General features: G+C 37.0%; 1 protein-coding gene across 3 annotated transcripts in view; it reads right to left on the bottom strand.

Annotated features, from left to right (window-relative positions):
* PTPRA (protein tyrosine phosphatase receptor type A) overlaps positions 1-15,183 on the bottom strand; it is a 171,102-nt gene that overhangs the window by 56,235 nt on the left and 99,684 nt on the right. For all 3 annotated transcript variants that reach the window (XM_046678499.1, XM_046678498.1, XM_046678497.1), the window contains 2 exons: positions 5,939-6,017; positions 5,108-5,449 (listed from right to left, as the gene is read on the bottom strand). In XM_046678499.1, coding sequence (XP_046534455.1) covers positions 5,108-5,449; positions 5,939-6,011 — 415 coding nt within the window. In that variant the 5' untranslated portion in view covers positions 6,012-6,017. The remainder of the gene's footprint in view (positions 1-5,107; positions 5,450-5,938; positions 6,018-15,183) is intronic.

Genomic DNA, 15,183 nt, shown 5'->3' on the forward strand with positions numbered 1-15,183 from the left:
TCATGATGCAATAAAACCAGAACTTAACAAAGTAAGAAAACACATGAAAATTAAAACCAAAACCAAATTGCAAAATACCTAAAATATAACAACAAAATCACACTTGTGGCAGAATCCACCAACTCTCCCCCAATATAAGTCTCTTTCTCTTCTTGTGCTTGGTACAGAACCTTTTCTTTTTTTCTTTTTTTTTCAGCTGAGCACAAAGCTGTCCAGCTGGAGACTACATTTCTGAGACTCCTTTGTGCTAGGTGTAGTCATATGAAGAATTCCAGCCAATGGGATGGGAGCACAAGTGATAAGGGTAATTTCTGGGTCACATCCTTTGGAAGAGAAATTGTATGTCCCCATTTCCTCTGTTCCCCCTTCCCAGGAGCTGGAAGCAGAATGCAATGATGAGAGCCATCTCTGAACAAGCAGACAAGGGCAATTTTGTCAGGATAGCAGGGCCACAAGAAAAAAGGAACTTGGTTCCTGATGAGTGCCCTGTCTACCTCCAGATGTGACAGGGGAGAGAAAGACACTTTTGTCTTACTTAGGTCACTGAATTTTGGTATGTCTTTGTCAGAGTGGCTTAGAATGCACCCTAACTAAAACAACTACCTACGGGAACACTTATGGGATATGGTTAAAGCTGTGCTTATAAAAAATTCAGCATTCAAATAAGGAAGAGAAAAAAAGCACAAAATAAATCTAAGAAGAACAAAAAGTAAGAATAAAAAAGAGGGGCCCGGCCCGGTGGCGCTTAAGTGTGCACCTTCCGCCTTGGTGGCCAGGGGTTTGCAGGTTTGGATCCCGGGTGTGGACGTGGCACCGCTTGGCATGCCATGCTGTCGTAGGCATCCCACATATAAAGTAGAGGAAGATGGGCATGGATGTTAGCTCAGGGCCAGTCTTCCTCAGAGAAAAGAGGAGGATTGGCAGCAGTTAGCTCAGGGCTAATCTTCGTCAAACTACACCCCCCCACCAAAAAAAAGAAAAGAAAGAAATAAATGAAATAAAAACTGAAAATGACACAACTAATAAATATATAATAATAAGTTCTTTGGAGAAAAAAGTAACAAACCATAGATAAATGGATAGTCAACCTAAACAAGATAAAGGACGTAAGCATATAAAATAGGAAATATTCATAGCTATGTAGGAAATTAATCCTAAAATATGACTTTTCCTCAAATCCATCCCAATAATTTTGGAAACATGACTAAAATGCATAGTTTTCTAGGTAAACTTCAATTCTTTCCATGAAGCAAAACAAGTAACTGACAACTAAAATTTATCAAAAAATACCACATGTAAAAAGGAAACAGACCAATCTCCTTTAGAAATAACTTATGAAAACCAATGGAAAAATCCAAAATAAAATAATATCAAACAAATTACAACAGTTCATTCAAGAAAAATACACGGCCAAGTAGAGTTGTTTTTGCAGGAATGTAAATAGTTCAAAACTAAGAAATCTATTAAGATGATTCACCATAGCATATAATAAAAAGAGAAAAAAATCATACAGATCTTGCTCCTTGACACTGAACAGATAATTGACAAAATTTAACACCCATTTTTGACATACATGCTCTTTACAATAGGAAGACATTGATAAATCCTGAACATGAGAAATATGTTTCTCTCAACCCAAAAGGCAGCATCAAGTTTAATGGAAAATCACTGAGAGCATCCTTCTTAGAGTCAGGTATAAGACAAGGCTAAGGCTGTCTGTTTTTACCACCGCTTCCTAACTTTGTTCTGGAGGTATTCACCAAGTCATTTAATCAAAAGAAAGAGATTTAAAAATTTGGAAGAGATATTTGTAGGTCACATGATTTGAAGACTTATGATAACTGAAAAAAATGATGTCAAACACTAAGGAAATTAAGATGACCAGTGTAAAATATATGTACAAAAATCAATAAACTTAAAATCAAAAAACTTAAAACTAAAACAATGTTATATGTCAATTATATCTCAAAAAGAAAACCCTCAATAGCCTTCATATCCCCAACAGCAGCCAGTGAGAAGATATAACGAGAGAAAATACTCCATTTATACTAACAAAAACAAAAGACAAAGAAAACCCTCTGAAATTTCCAGAAATAAGCTGAACAAAACAGGTGTAATGTCAGTGGCAAAATTTTAAAATATTTCCAAGGGGCCAGTCCCGTGGCCGAATGGTTAAGTTCATGAACTCTGCTTCGGCGGCCCAGGGTTTCGCTACTTTGAATCCTGGGTGCAGACAGGCACCGCTCATCAAGCCATGCTGAGGCGGCGTCCCACATGCCACAACTAGAAGGACCCACAACTGAAAATACACAACTATGTACCGGGGGGGATTTGGGGAGAAAAAGGAAAAATAAACAAACAAAAACACACTACCAAGAAATACATCATAAGACTTCAGCAAATGGAATAATGGAATACACTACATTCTCGGATAGGAAGACTTAAAGATGTCGATTGTCCTTGTTAATCTATAAATTCAACATGGTCAGTAGAAACTTCTTCCCTGCTATACAAGTTAATTCTAATGTTCATAAAAAAAAAATCAAGAATTGCTAGCAAACTTACGAAAAATAAGATTTAACAAGGGATGACTTACCTTGTCAGATATGAAATATTTTATAAAGTTGCAATTATTAAAACAGTGAGGTTCTATACACGGACAGAGAAAAAGATTAATAGAAAACACAAATGTCCAGAAATAGAACTCAAATACATATAGGAACCTAATAACATATCAGAATTCAATATATGATAAAGGGAGAATTTCATATCAGTGAGGAAAACAACAGATAATTCATTAAAGGGTACTGGGACATGCAGTTAACCATTTAGGGGAAAAAAATCCATAGCTTACACTTTACAACAGAATTCCAGATGGATCAAAGATTTAAGCACACACACAGTGCACATGCACACACACAGAAGAAAGAAACCATAAAAGTCTAGAAGAAAACATAAGGAAAATTATTTTATAATATTGGAATAAAGAAAATCTTCCTATTTATGATCTAATACCTAGAAAACAGTTAAAACACACTGATAAGTTTTTTAATTAAAAATTGCTAATATACCTTCTGTGATGCAGAAATGCTAGATGACCAACTGGGAAAAAATATTTGCAACTTTATCATAGGTAGGCAAAGGTCTCATTTCCCTAACATTAAAGAGCTTCTACACATGGGTCAGAAAAACCTGACATCCTAATAAGAAAAATGGGCAAAGGACATCAACAGACAGTTCTCAGAAAAAGAATATAAATTATCCTTCCAAATATGGAAGGATGCTTAACCTCACTCAGTGAAATGCAAATTAAAGCTACACTGAGATGCTAATTTTCACCTGTCAGATTGGCATAGATCCAACAGTTTGATAATTTACTGCACTGAAGAGAGTATAGAAAACTGGCACTCTGACACACTGCCTACAGGAATATATTTCTCAACAGAGGGAGATCGGGAAGTATCTGTCAATTTATAAATGCATGCTTAAAATAGTTTATTCCACCAATATTCTCATATAGGCTTGAAATGACGAATTCTTTGTAAGAGTACTCTGAAAACAACCTTAATGTACACTGATATGGGAGACTGGATAAATATATTAAGGCATATCCACACAATGAAGCAGCTGTTTACTATAATACACAAGTATGAAAGGCTAATTGAAAAAAACACTGTGCAGAAATGTACAAAGTATACTATTTATAAGTGGAAGAAAAAAAGGACTACATACACACTTGCTTATTTTAAAAAGGAGAAAAACAGAGACTCAAAGAGCAAACGTCAATAGGAAAGAAAAATTAAGAAGATTAAAGAATTAATTCAAGATATGGCCAATATCCAAATATTAGGAGTTTTAGAAGAAGAAAACAGAGAAAATGGAAGAAGGAAGAAAATTTTCAAAGAAATTAAGAATATTTTCCAAAACTGAAGGACCACAGCTCCAAAGATCCTATCAACATAATGAGTGAAAAAGACCCACATCAAGAAGTATATCTGTGAAATTTTAAGCCACCGATGATAAAGAATTAGGAATCAGGACAGCAGTAGAATCTTCCAAGCCTGGGAATTAGGCAATGCTTTAAAAGTTCTGAGGATAAAAATATTTCCTCAAATTTTATACACGGCCCTAAAGATATTTTAGACATGTAAAGTCTCATACAATTTACCTCCCATGGGCCCCTTTCTCAGGAAGCTACTGGAAGATATATTATAACAAATGATGGGGTAATCCAAGAAAGAAGACAATACAGAAGCCAGAAAGCAAAGGGAATTCCCAGAATGATAGAGAAGGGAAATACCAGGCTGACACCTGGGCAGCAACCCTGGAGCAGCCCTAGTGATCAACAAGCCTAGACTTGAGTAAGACAATGGAGGGCTCAGGAGAAGATCTCCAGGTAAAAAAGAAATAACAGATTATGTAAGAGGTCTGACTTTGTGGAAAACTGTCTTGAGAGGCTATGGAGGATGTGGGAAGAATTGGTTCGCAACAGACAAATAGAAAACGAAAGAAACAATAATATAAGGTAATTATTAAATACAGAAAAAAATTGTACAAGAAAGGAAAAATAATCACACGATACCTATAACTCAGCAGGAAGTAATACTACATAGTCATAATAACATAAAACATTAAATACTGATTTAACCAAAAATTATGATGTAATAATATGGGAGGATTGGCAAGATGGTGGTGATGGCTAGGATGTAGGGTTTCAGAATGTGACATGCTCATGTACCATAAAGGTTTCCTTGCGTTTTACTGATCTGGAATAAAAGTCACCAGTGAAATGTAGTCTCAGTCTCCTGAGACATGAAATGGGTTATCTGTACAATAGCTGGTTTCTTAGCTATGGCATAATTTGGACCTGTAGCAGATTATGGAAAATTCAGTTCCCTAACAGCAATGTGGAAAGACCACAAAAAAAAAACAAGAAATAGGTTAACTTGCTACTTGACAGCCCTGAGATCTAAGGCAAATGATTTAACCTCTATAGTCTTATATTAAGCATCTATTAAAAGGAGATAATTATCCAAGTCATCTGACAGAATTGTTGCACGAAAGACAGTACAGAAGAGAAAGAACAAACACAAACTATCTCTAGTACCTGAAGGAGGGAAAGTTTCTGGAGTGGTTGCTGCAGTGCTGGAATTCCCCATCCAAGGATCTGTTCTGGCATCTGTGAACTGATCATCTGGAAGCCATGTCCCATTAGGTGAAATTGTAGTGACTACAGAATCAGTGCTTGCTGTTCTTGTGGTCCCATTGTCCGAGTCTGAAGAATTGACAGTGGTTACATATGTGGGTCCCAGAGTTACATTTGGGCTGAACGTTGGTGCCGTGGAAGGAAAAGTTACTGAAGAAGTAGGATTTGAAGTTTTGGTCTCTTCTTTAACTGATTCTGCTGTCGATGCTTTAATAGATCTTGTAACGCCTACTGACGGTGAAACTATGAACACCAAAAAATAAGGAAACATCATACAAAGAATATGATAACTCAAAAGTTATGAGGCACAAAGAAGCAAGCCTTAATAAACTCTCAAACACCTGGAGACTGAACAAAGATCAGATACACAAACACGCACACTTTTATTTAATGCTGGATCGTTCCTATCACCTCCAAAGGGCTAGTGCTAAGGGAGAAAGAAACCAGATTAGTCCCTCAAAATCAATCTATAGCAACGATTTTCTTTTCTTTTTTTACTTTTCAGGAATGAACACATAATCTCCTTATTTATTTAAAGTAGTATGTGGTATATAGAACAATGCTGAGCATACAACACAACTCAGAGATTTCCAAACACTTATTTTACCATCACTTTTAAGTAATATTTTAATATTTTTCTTCTTTAACAGTACCTAGGTCTTCAAATTTGGGTCATTAAATGTGAAAGCAAAATTCTATTCCAAATACCAGCCTTATCAAATGACAGTTTACCTGTGGTAGCATTGTTGGCACTGACATGCATCAGACCACTGCCAAGCAGAACAAAAATGAACCAGGAATCCATGCTGACCTGGAAAATAGAAAGACATGTTAGATAAGGTCCTATGTTCTTGTAATTACGTCCAAACTACTCAGCAAAGGAGTATTTTAGGCAAAATCTTCCCAGCTATTAAAAAGTGCACAAAGGACCAAGGATCTTTTGGGAGTCTGATAGGCACATTTCTCCAGGAATCCAACTACCTAACTGAATCTTTACACAAATATAAATAAGACTTAATAAGAACACACTTTTTAGAGCAGTGATTCTCAACCTTGACTGCACTTTACAATCATCCAAAGAACTTTAAAAAATTCCCATGCCAGACTACATCTCTGGGGGGTGAGAGCTATGTAGCAGTCCTTTTAAAAAGCTCCTCCAAGAATTGCTACGTGCAGCTTCTCATTCTTCAGATGAGAAGTTTGGAGAAGGTAGGCTGACTGCATGAATGTACTGCCCTTCAAAGCAGACATTATACAGCAGTTCTCAACCTTTATTCCACCTCAAACCACATCATAGGGCTGTGGCATATTCCCATTGGTAATAATGGCTCATTCATCCGTTCAGATTTCTGTGCCCTACACCAAACTAAGTACTAGGAAAACAATTGGGAAGCAAGACACTCAAGTTCCCATCTTCAAGGGACTCACAGACTAAAGGTAATTCAATATGGTAATGACTCTCCAAGGGAATCAAGACATGCTTCTCCAAGGGGCACATAAGAATCTCTGAGGGAGGGCGAGGGGGATGCAAGAGGTTCATATACATCCCAAGAGTTTGCCTCTGGTACCACTAGCAACTGTATGAAACAGGGAATTGGGTTTGGGAGGTGACCTTCCCAAGGTGCAGCCATACAAGGTTTGACTGTTTTCCTACTCTTCCAACCTGACAATAATCCAAATTTGGGAAAGCATACAATTCCCTCCATAAGGGTTAGGAAACAGATTGGAAGGCTGATTATTGTATATGTATACATGTCTATTCTTGATAAATCAATAGGAAATGGTTTGGGGAAAAATTATGTATTTGAGGGAAGGGGATTGGACCATCATTTCATTCCACATACCAAAATAAAATCCAAATGAGTTGAAGAATTAAATGCCTAAAAACACATTTTATTTTATTTATTTTTTTTTTAAAGATTTTATTTTTTCCTTTTTCTCCCCAAAGCCCCCCGGTACATAGTTGTGTATTCTTCGTTGTGGGTTCCTCTAGTTGTGGCATGTGGGACGCTGCCTCAGCGTGGTCTAATGAGCAGTGCCATGTCCGCGCCCAGGATTCGAACCGTCGAAACACTGGGCCACCTGCAGCGGAGCGCACGAACTTAACCACTCGGCCACGGGGCCAGCCCCCCTAAAAACACATTTTAAATGGAATAAATACGTGAATAATGAATTCATGAAATAATGAATAGGTGAGCTCAGGATGAGGAAGGATTTTCTAAACATAAAGCCAATATAAGAAATCACAAAGCAGGGCCGGCCCCGTGGCCAAGTGGTTAAGTTCATGTGTTCCGCTTTGGTGGCCAGGAGTTCACTGGTTTGGATCCTGGGCATGGACTTATGTACCACTCATCAAGCCATGCTGTAGCAGCATCTCACATAGAGGAACCAGAATGACTTAAAACTAGGATACACAACCATGTACTGGGGCTTTGGGGAGGGGAAAAAAGAAATTACAAAAGAAAAAAATGGAATATCTGACAATAGAAAAAATAAAAGCTACTAAATGTAAAAGAAATCAATCATAAACAATGTTCATGGATAAGAAGACTCAATATTGTCAAGATATCAGTTCTTTCCAACTTGGTCTATAGATTCAACGCAATCTCAATCAAAATCCTAGCAAGTTATTTTGTGGATATCAACAAATTGGTTCTAAAGTTTATATACAGAGAAAAAAGATTGAGAATAGCCAATTCAATATTGAAGAAGAACAACAAAGTCAGAAGACAAACACTACTCAACTTCAAGACTTCTTATAAAGCAATAATAATCAAGACTGTGTGGTGTTGGTGAAAGAATAGACAAATGGATCAACGGAACAGAAGATAGAGCCCAGAAATAGACCCACAAAAATACAGTCACTTGATCTTTGACAAAGGGGCAAAGGCAATATAATGGAGTCTTTTCAACAAATGGTGCTGCAACAACTGGGCATACACATGCAAAAAAATAAAATCTAGACACAGAACTTACACTCTTCACAAAAATTAACTCAAAATGGATCATAGACCTAAACGTAAATGCAAAACCATAAAACTCCTAGAAGACAACATAGGAGAAAACCTAGATGACCTTAGTTATGGCGATGACTTTTAAGATACAACACCAAAGGCATGACCCATGAAAGAAATAATCAGTAAGGTGGACTTCACTCAAATTAAAAACTTTTGCCCTGCTAAAGACACTGTCAAGAGAATGAGAACACAAGCAATGGACTAGGAGAAAATGTTTGCAAAGGACACATCTGCTAAAGAACTGTTATCCAAAATAAAGAGCTTTTATAACTCAAAAATAATAAAACTATCAACCCAATTAAAAAATAGTCAAAAGAAGATATACAGATGAAAATAAGCATACGAAAAGATGTTCCACAACATATGTCATTAGTGAACTGCAAATTAAAACAATGTGATACCACTACACACCTATCAGAATAGCCAAAATCCAAAACACTTGACAACATCAAATCCTGGTGAGGATGTGGAACACGAACTCTCATTCACTGCTGGTAGGAATGCAAAATGGCACAGTCACTTTGGAAGACAGTTTGGCGATTTCTTATAAAACTAAACATACTCTTAGCATATGATCCAGCAATCTAGCTCCCTGGTATTTACCCACAAGAGTTGAAAACTTACGTTCACACAAAAAACCTGCACACAGACGTTTACAGCAGCTTTATTTATAATTGCCAAAACTTGGAAGCAACCAAGATGTCCTTCAGCAGGTGAATGGATAAATAAACTGTAGTACATCCAGACCATGGAATATTATTCAGCACTAAAAGGAAATGAGCTATCAAGCCACGAAGAGACATGGAGGAACCTTAAATCCCTATTACTAAGTGAAAAAAACCAATCTGAAAAGGCTACATACTGTATAATTCCAGCTATACGACATTAAAAAGGCAAGAAGACTACAGAGATAGTGAAAAGATCAGTGGTTGTGGGATTAAGGAGGCTGGAGGGAACAAATAAGTGGAGCAGAGAGGATTTTAAGGGCAGTGAAACTATTCTGTATGCTAATACAATGGTGGATATATGTCATTATACGTTTGCCCAAACCCATAGAATATACAACACCAAAAGTGAACCCTAATGTAAACTATGGACTTTGGGCGACAATGATATGTCAATATAGGTTCATCAACTGTAATAAATGTACCACTGTGGTGCAGGATGTCAATAGTGGGGGTGATTGTGTGTGTGTGTGGGAGGGGGCAGAGAATATTTGAGAACTCTCGATACTTTCTGCTCAATTTTGCTGTAAACCTAAAACTGTTCTTTAAAAAAGTTTATTTTTTTTAAAGAAAAAAGGAACAAACTTGGAAAATGGTCATAAGTAAGACAAAGGATTAAAAAAGAACTCATATCAATATAGAAAACATTAAGACTCCAATTTTGAAAAATCTGAAGAACCTAAACAGTAAATTTACAGAAGAGAAAAATAAACAGCTAAAAAAAAATACACAAAAAAGTGTTGACCATCCCCACTAAGTAAAGGAATATAATGATGAGGTAACATTTTTACTTTCCAAATCAGAAAAAATCAATCATATGAAATATTCATTGCTAGCCAGAGTCATATGAAAAGGACTCAACTAGGGGTGGGAATGTCAATTAGCCTACAATAACAAACTCCTTTCCAAAAAAGTTATACAAAAATCTGAAGGACATGAAGGCCTGAGGACCACTGTCTGGACACAGGCTGGCACGTCAGCTCTGATGTGCGCCTTTCATTTGTGTTGGAGGCCACCTCTTCAGAGGGATCCGCTCGGGCAGCTGGAGGCAGTGGAGTCCGTCACACCAGTGGTGGTGTGCATATCCAGCCCCGATACAGGCACTTCCCCCAGCTGACCAGATCCTAAGTGATCCAGGCAGAGTTGTTCAGTGCAACCATGCGGTTCTGGATTCTCTGGTGCTTTTGGCATGACTCAGATGCTGGGCTGGATGACCTTCCACATCCAGATCCTTCCCAGTAGATGGATGCAGAACTAGGCCTCCTTCCTGATGATGAAGACTTAAAGTGTAGACTCAGCTCTTTACAAGAGCCAAGTGAGAATTTCAAGAAATTACAGACTTCATATTGTACATTAAAATTGTAAATTAACGTGTTTTGGTTAAGAATGAAAAAAACCCATTACTTTCTGACCCGTTTCCACAGTTCTATTATTAAGTAAAGGTAAAAAAAATCCAAAAAGTAAAAGTAGAAACAATTCAAATACCCAACAATAGGGAAAATCTGAAAAAGATTTCTTGAAATGTTATGTTGTCATTTAAGATAATATATTGTTACTATTCAAAATGCAATACGCAAAGAATTTAAGAAAATGCAACGAACCCTTCATTTTTTAAGCTAGAAGAAAAAGCCAGACCAAAACTCAATATAACACATGATCTCAACTAAATTTATATATGCATATGAATGTATACGCATGAAAGTAAGATTGGAAGGTAAAATCTTCTATAAACACTTTGGGCATATAGCATTTTAGATTTTTATTTTCTTCTATATATATTTCACTTTATTTCCAAAAAATTTCAAATAAAAAGCATGATCTTTTTATAAATAAAAGAAAGTTAAAAAGAAAATAGATTTCACAACAGAGTATGAACATAAGAAGCAAAACTAAAAGAAGGAAAGTATAGAAGAAAGGTGTACCTCAAGCGAAAGCATGTAAGGGAAAGAACAAATGCATAAAGGGTGGCAGGTTGCAGAGGATTTGTATGTGTAAACTAGTGAGACATGTCAGAATTGAAGAAGATCCACGTCACTAACAATTACATCCACATACCACAACCAGGAAAACCATACTGAAGGCCTCATTCTTCCCAGAGGATACAAAGACCCTCAGGCAAATTCCTGTAACTTCCTGACCCCCTGGCTAAACTGCAACCACACCTATGCTTACTTCCTCTCTCCAGTCTCCAGTCTTCTGTTCCAAGCATCCCAGAGCTGCACGTCAGGAAGTAGAGCTGAGGTTTCCTCACTCCTCAAGGATGCCATGTGCAAACCATTCTTCCTGGAGCCTGCTCTAATAGTCCCTGTTCTTAATGGTTTTTTTGCCTAATAATTTCCTGGTACTCCCTTGGCACTGGACATTGGAATGTGGCTCACAGATTTCTTCCCATCCCCAAGTCCTGATATTCTCCTGGAAGACCATTCAACATCCTCACAGGCACCACAATTCACATCTGGGCTAGCCTCCGAGTTCCCTGACTTCTTCAACTCCAACAACCTTACACCTCTACTCCACTTGGGCATCCATGACAATGGCTGCACTCTAGATTCTCTCATCACCAGGAAAAGCCCTCATACCCAATCTTACCTTCCCTCTCTCCAACCTCACTCCCTACACTTGCAGTTCTCTCTCTGTTATGTCTACTACACCTAGGTTCTCTGATCTCACCCAGGCTTTTGGTCCCTGGAACCCCTCTCTGATTTTCTTTCCAGTATCTCTGTTCTGTCTGTATTTCCTTCTCTAGCTAACCAAGGAACAATGTCAGTTCAATCACTCCCTTGTTACTATCCTAAATTCCTTTGCTACACTGTTCTTCTATCAAGCCTACATGGGAAACAAAACGAAACAAAACAAAACATGCAATCCTGAACTAAACTGTCAGCCCTACACTTGGATTGTCAAATGCTACATAAGAAAATCAAACAACTCATAAGGTTGATATCACTATTTCTGCCTCAGTGGAACACTGAACACTTTCTGCAATCCTTCTCTATTTCCCTACTCAGCTCTCTCTTCAATTTTCCACAGCAGTGATTTCAAAGGACCTCTTCTCCTCTCCAACCATCTTCCTCACATATCCTTGGCTGGTGGCCTTGCTTTCACTTCAAAGAAAACAGAAGCAGTTGGAATGGGACATCCTTAACTTCCAGTCACCATATCTATAAATTTCCTCCTTCTCTTCAATTCTTCCCAAGAACCTCAGTCCCTTAGGAACTTTGCCCTGTGATCCTCAACAACCATCTCCTAGCTTTAACTCTTTCCTCTCATACCAGCATTTAAACACAATTAAGAATTTTTCAAAGAAAAGAAAAACTCCTTTGAATCTACACCAATCCTCCAGCTAGCATTCTCTCTACTCCACGTCGCAGCCAAATTTCTAGAAAGAGTTGTTTCCATGGCAATCTGGCTTCATTTCCCACCATTCTACTAAAACAAATACTTTTATATTTTTAAAGAATGAAATCTTTAAAAATATTTCCAACTCGTTTACAAAGGTCTAATTTTCCTAACATATAAAAGACTCCTGCAGTATATAAAAAGAAGCCCAACAATCCAAAAGAAAAATGGGCAAGAGATATGAAACAGACAATTCACAGAAAACCTCTTAAACATATTAAATATATATTCCCTTAAATATATGAAAAGATGCTCAACCTCACTCAAGACCAGAGAAAGCCAAATTAAAGCTATACTGCAATATCATTTTTCACCTATCAGATAGGCAAATATAAAAAAATTTAACAACACTGCACTGACAAGGGTTTGAGTAAACAAGTATTCTCATAAGATTTGTAAATATTTTTTAGAAATACGAAAGCACAAACCCTTTGACACAATTCTACATGAGAACTTTACAGATATACCCCTACTTTTAAGGTGGCCTACAAGGTAATTCAATGCAACATTGTTTGCAATAAAAAAACATTGGAAGTAACTTAAATGTTTACCAGTGGGAGAGCAGAACACAATTAAATAAATTACGGCATATTCCTAAAATGGAATACTATGCAGCTGTTACACAGAATGAACAGGCTTTTTTTTTTTTTTTCCTGAGGAAGATTAGCCCTGAGCTAACTGCTGCCAATCCTCCTCTTTTCTCAGAGGAAGACTGGCCCCAAGCTAACATCCATGCTCATCTTCCTCTACTTTATATGTGGGAGGCCTACCACAGCATGGCGTGCCAAGAGGTGCCATGTCCGCACCCAGGGTCTGAACCAGCAAACCCTGGGCCGCCGAAACAGAACATGCAAACTTAACCACTGTGCCACCGGGCCCTCCCCTGAAGAGACTTTTTGCAGATCATTTCCTTTCAGTCCACAAGACACTTCTGACTATGAACCATTTAAAAAATAACTTTTACAAAAAATTAAATTAAAATTCACAGGTTGAAAAGCCCACTGGTAGGTATTTCTTTCTTCACCACACCCCCCCCTCTCTCCCCATACATCACACCCACCCACCCACGCAAGCAGACTCACACTCACAGCCACACATGACCTCTTTGTGGTTAAATCCCTCGATCTCTCTCTGTCACATCTGATTTATTGATACCCCATTCTCTCCCAAATTCCTCTCTTCCTCATACTTCTCTCTGACTGAAGATTTTAAAAGCTGGTTCTACGATGAAGGTCTAGCCTCGATACTGAGTGGTGAATCTGAAGGAAACATGCACTATCAAAAGTCCGAAGGAGTCCAGCCCTGCCAGCTGTAGTCTGCATGATGTTGGAAACCCTGTGCACACATTCTCATAGTGGGAATTTCTGCCTTGTCACAGTATGATTTTTAGCATGAGCTACTATTTGTGATTCTTTTATTTTAAAAATTAGTTTGTCTGAAAGCTTCTTATAAAACTAAACATACACCTACAGGTTGATCCAGTAATTCCATTCCTATATATTTACCCAAGAGAAATAAAAACATATGTCTACAAAAAGACTAACATAAGAATGTTTGTAATAACAAAAAAACTGAGAACCCAGGTAACCATCAATAAGAGAATATTTAAACAAACAGTGGTATATTCTCACAATGGAATATTACTCAGCAATGAAAATGAAAGAATTACTGATACACAACAACATGAATCCAAAAACCATGCTTCGTGAAAAAAGCCTTACACAGAAGAGCCTATAACGTATGATTCCATACATATGAAGTTCTGGAACAAGCAAAACTAATCCACAGTGGAAAAAATCAGAATAATGGTTGCCTGGGAAAGAGATGGAGGATTTACTGGAAAGGAACATGAGGGTACTTCCTGGATACTAGTAATATCCTGTATCTTGACAGGGAATTGGGTTGCATGGTGTATGCATTTTTCAGAACTCACTGAATGATAACAATATTTGTGCATTTCACCATACCTAAATTTCACCTCTAAAAAAGACGCCACCCATAAACAAACATTGTAAATGATATGCATGTTTAAGTATTTGGGAAGAAGTGTACTGATACATGCAGTTTACTCTGAAATACATTAAAAAGAATACGAATTGACAGATCAGTAAAGAGACAGACACATGATAAAACAAGTACAGATGTTAATTGTAGAATCTAGGTGGTAGGTATAAAAATTTTCTCAACTTTTCTTATATTTGAAATTTTTTATAATGAAAGGCTAATAAAATAATCAGTTCAGGGAGAATTGGCATTTTATGATATTAAATTTTATAATCCCGGGACACAGTATTTTCTCCATTTACTTAATTTATGGTATTCCTCAAAGTGTTAATGTATTTTTTGTCATATTTACTTCTTCCTGTATTTATTCTCGATTACTTTATATGATGTAACCATTGTGAGTGGAATCTTTTTATTTTTTTAAATTTCAGGCTTAGTGAGGTATAACTGACATGAAATTGTAAGATATTTAAAGTGAACATTGTGGTGATTTGATATACATACACCTTGTGAAAGGACTCCCCCCATCTAGTTACTTAACACATTCATCTTTTTTTTTCTTTTGCTGAGAACATTTAAGTTATACTCTTAGCAAATTTCAATTGCACGATACAGTGATATCAACCATAGTTATCATGTGTTACATTAGATCCTGAGACCTTTTTGTCTTCTACTTGAAATGAATGGAATCTTTTAATGTTATTTATTAAAAGGTTGCTTTTGTTACATAGGAAAGACACTAGTTCTCTACCCCCCTACTGAAATTATAAACTACTTAAAAAAAAAAAAGAAGTAAAGCATGCTCATTACAAGAAATACAAACAGAACAGAG

The sequence above is a fragment of the Equus quagga genome, chromosome 12 (assembly GCF_021613505.1).
Source record: "Equus quagga isolate Etosha38 chromosome 12, UCLA_HA_Equagga_1.0, whole genome shotgun sequence".
NCBI classification, from domain to species: domain Eukaryota; kingdom Metazoa; phylum Chordata; class Mammalia; order Perissodactyla; family Equidae; genus Equus; species Equus quagga.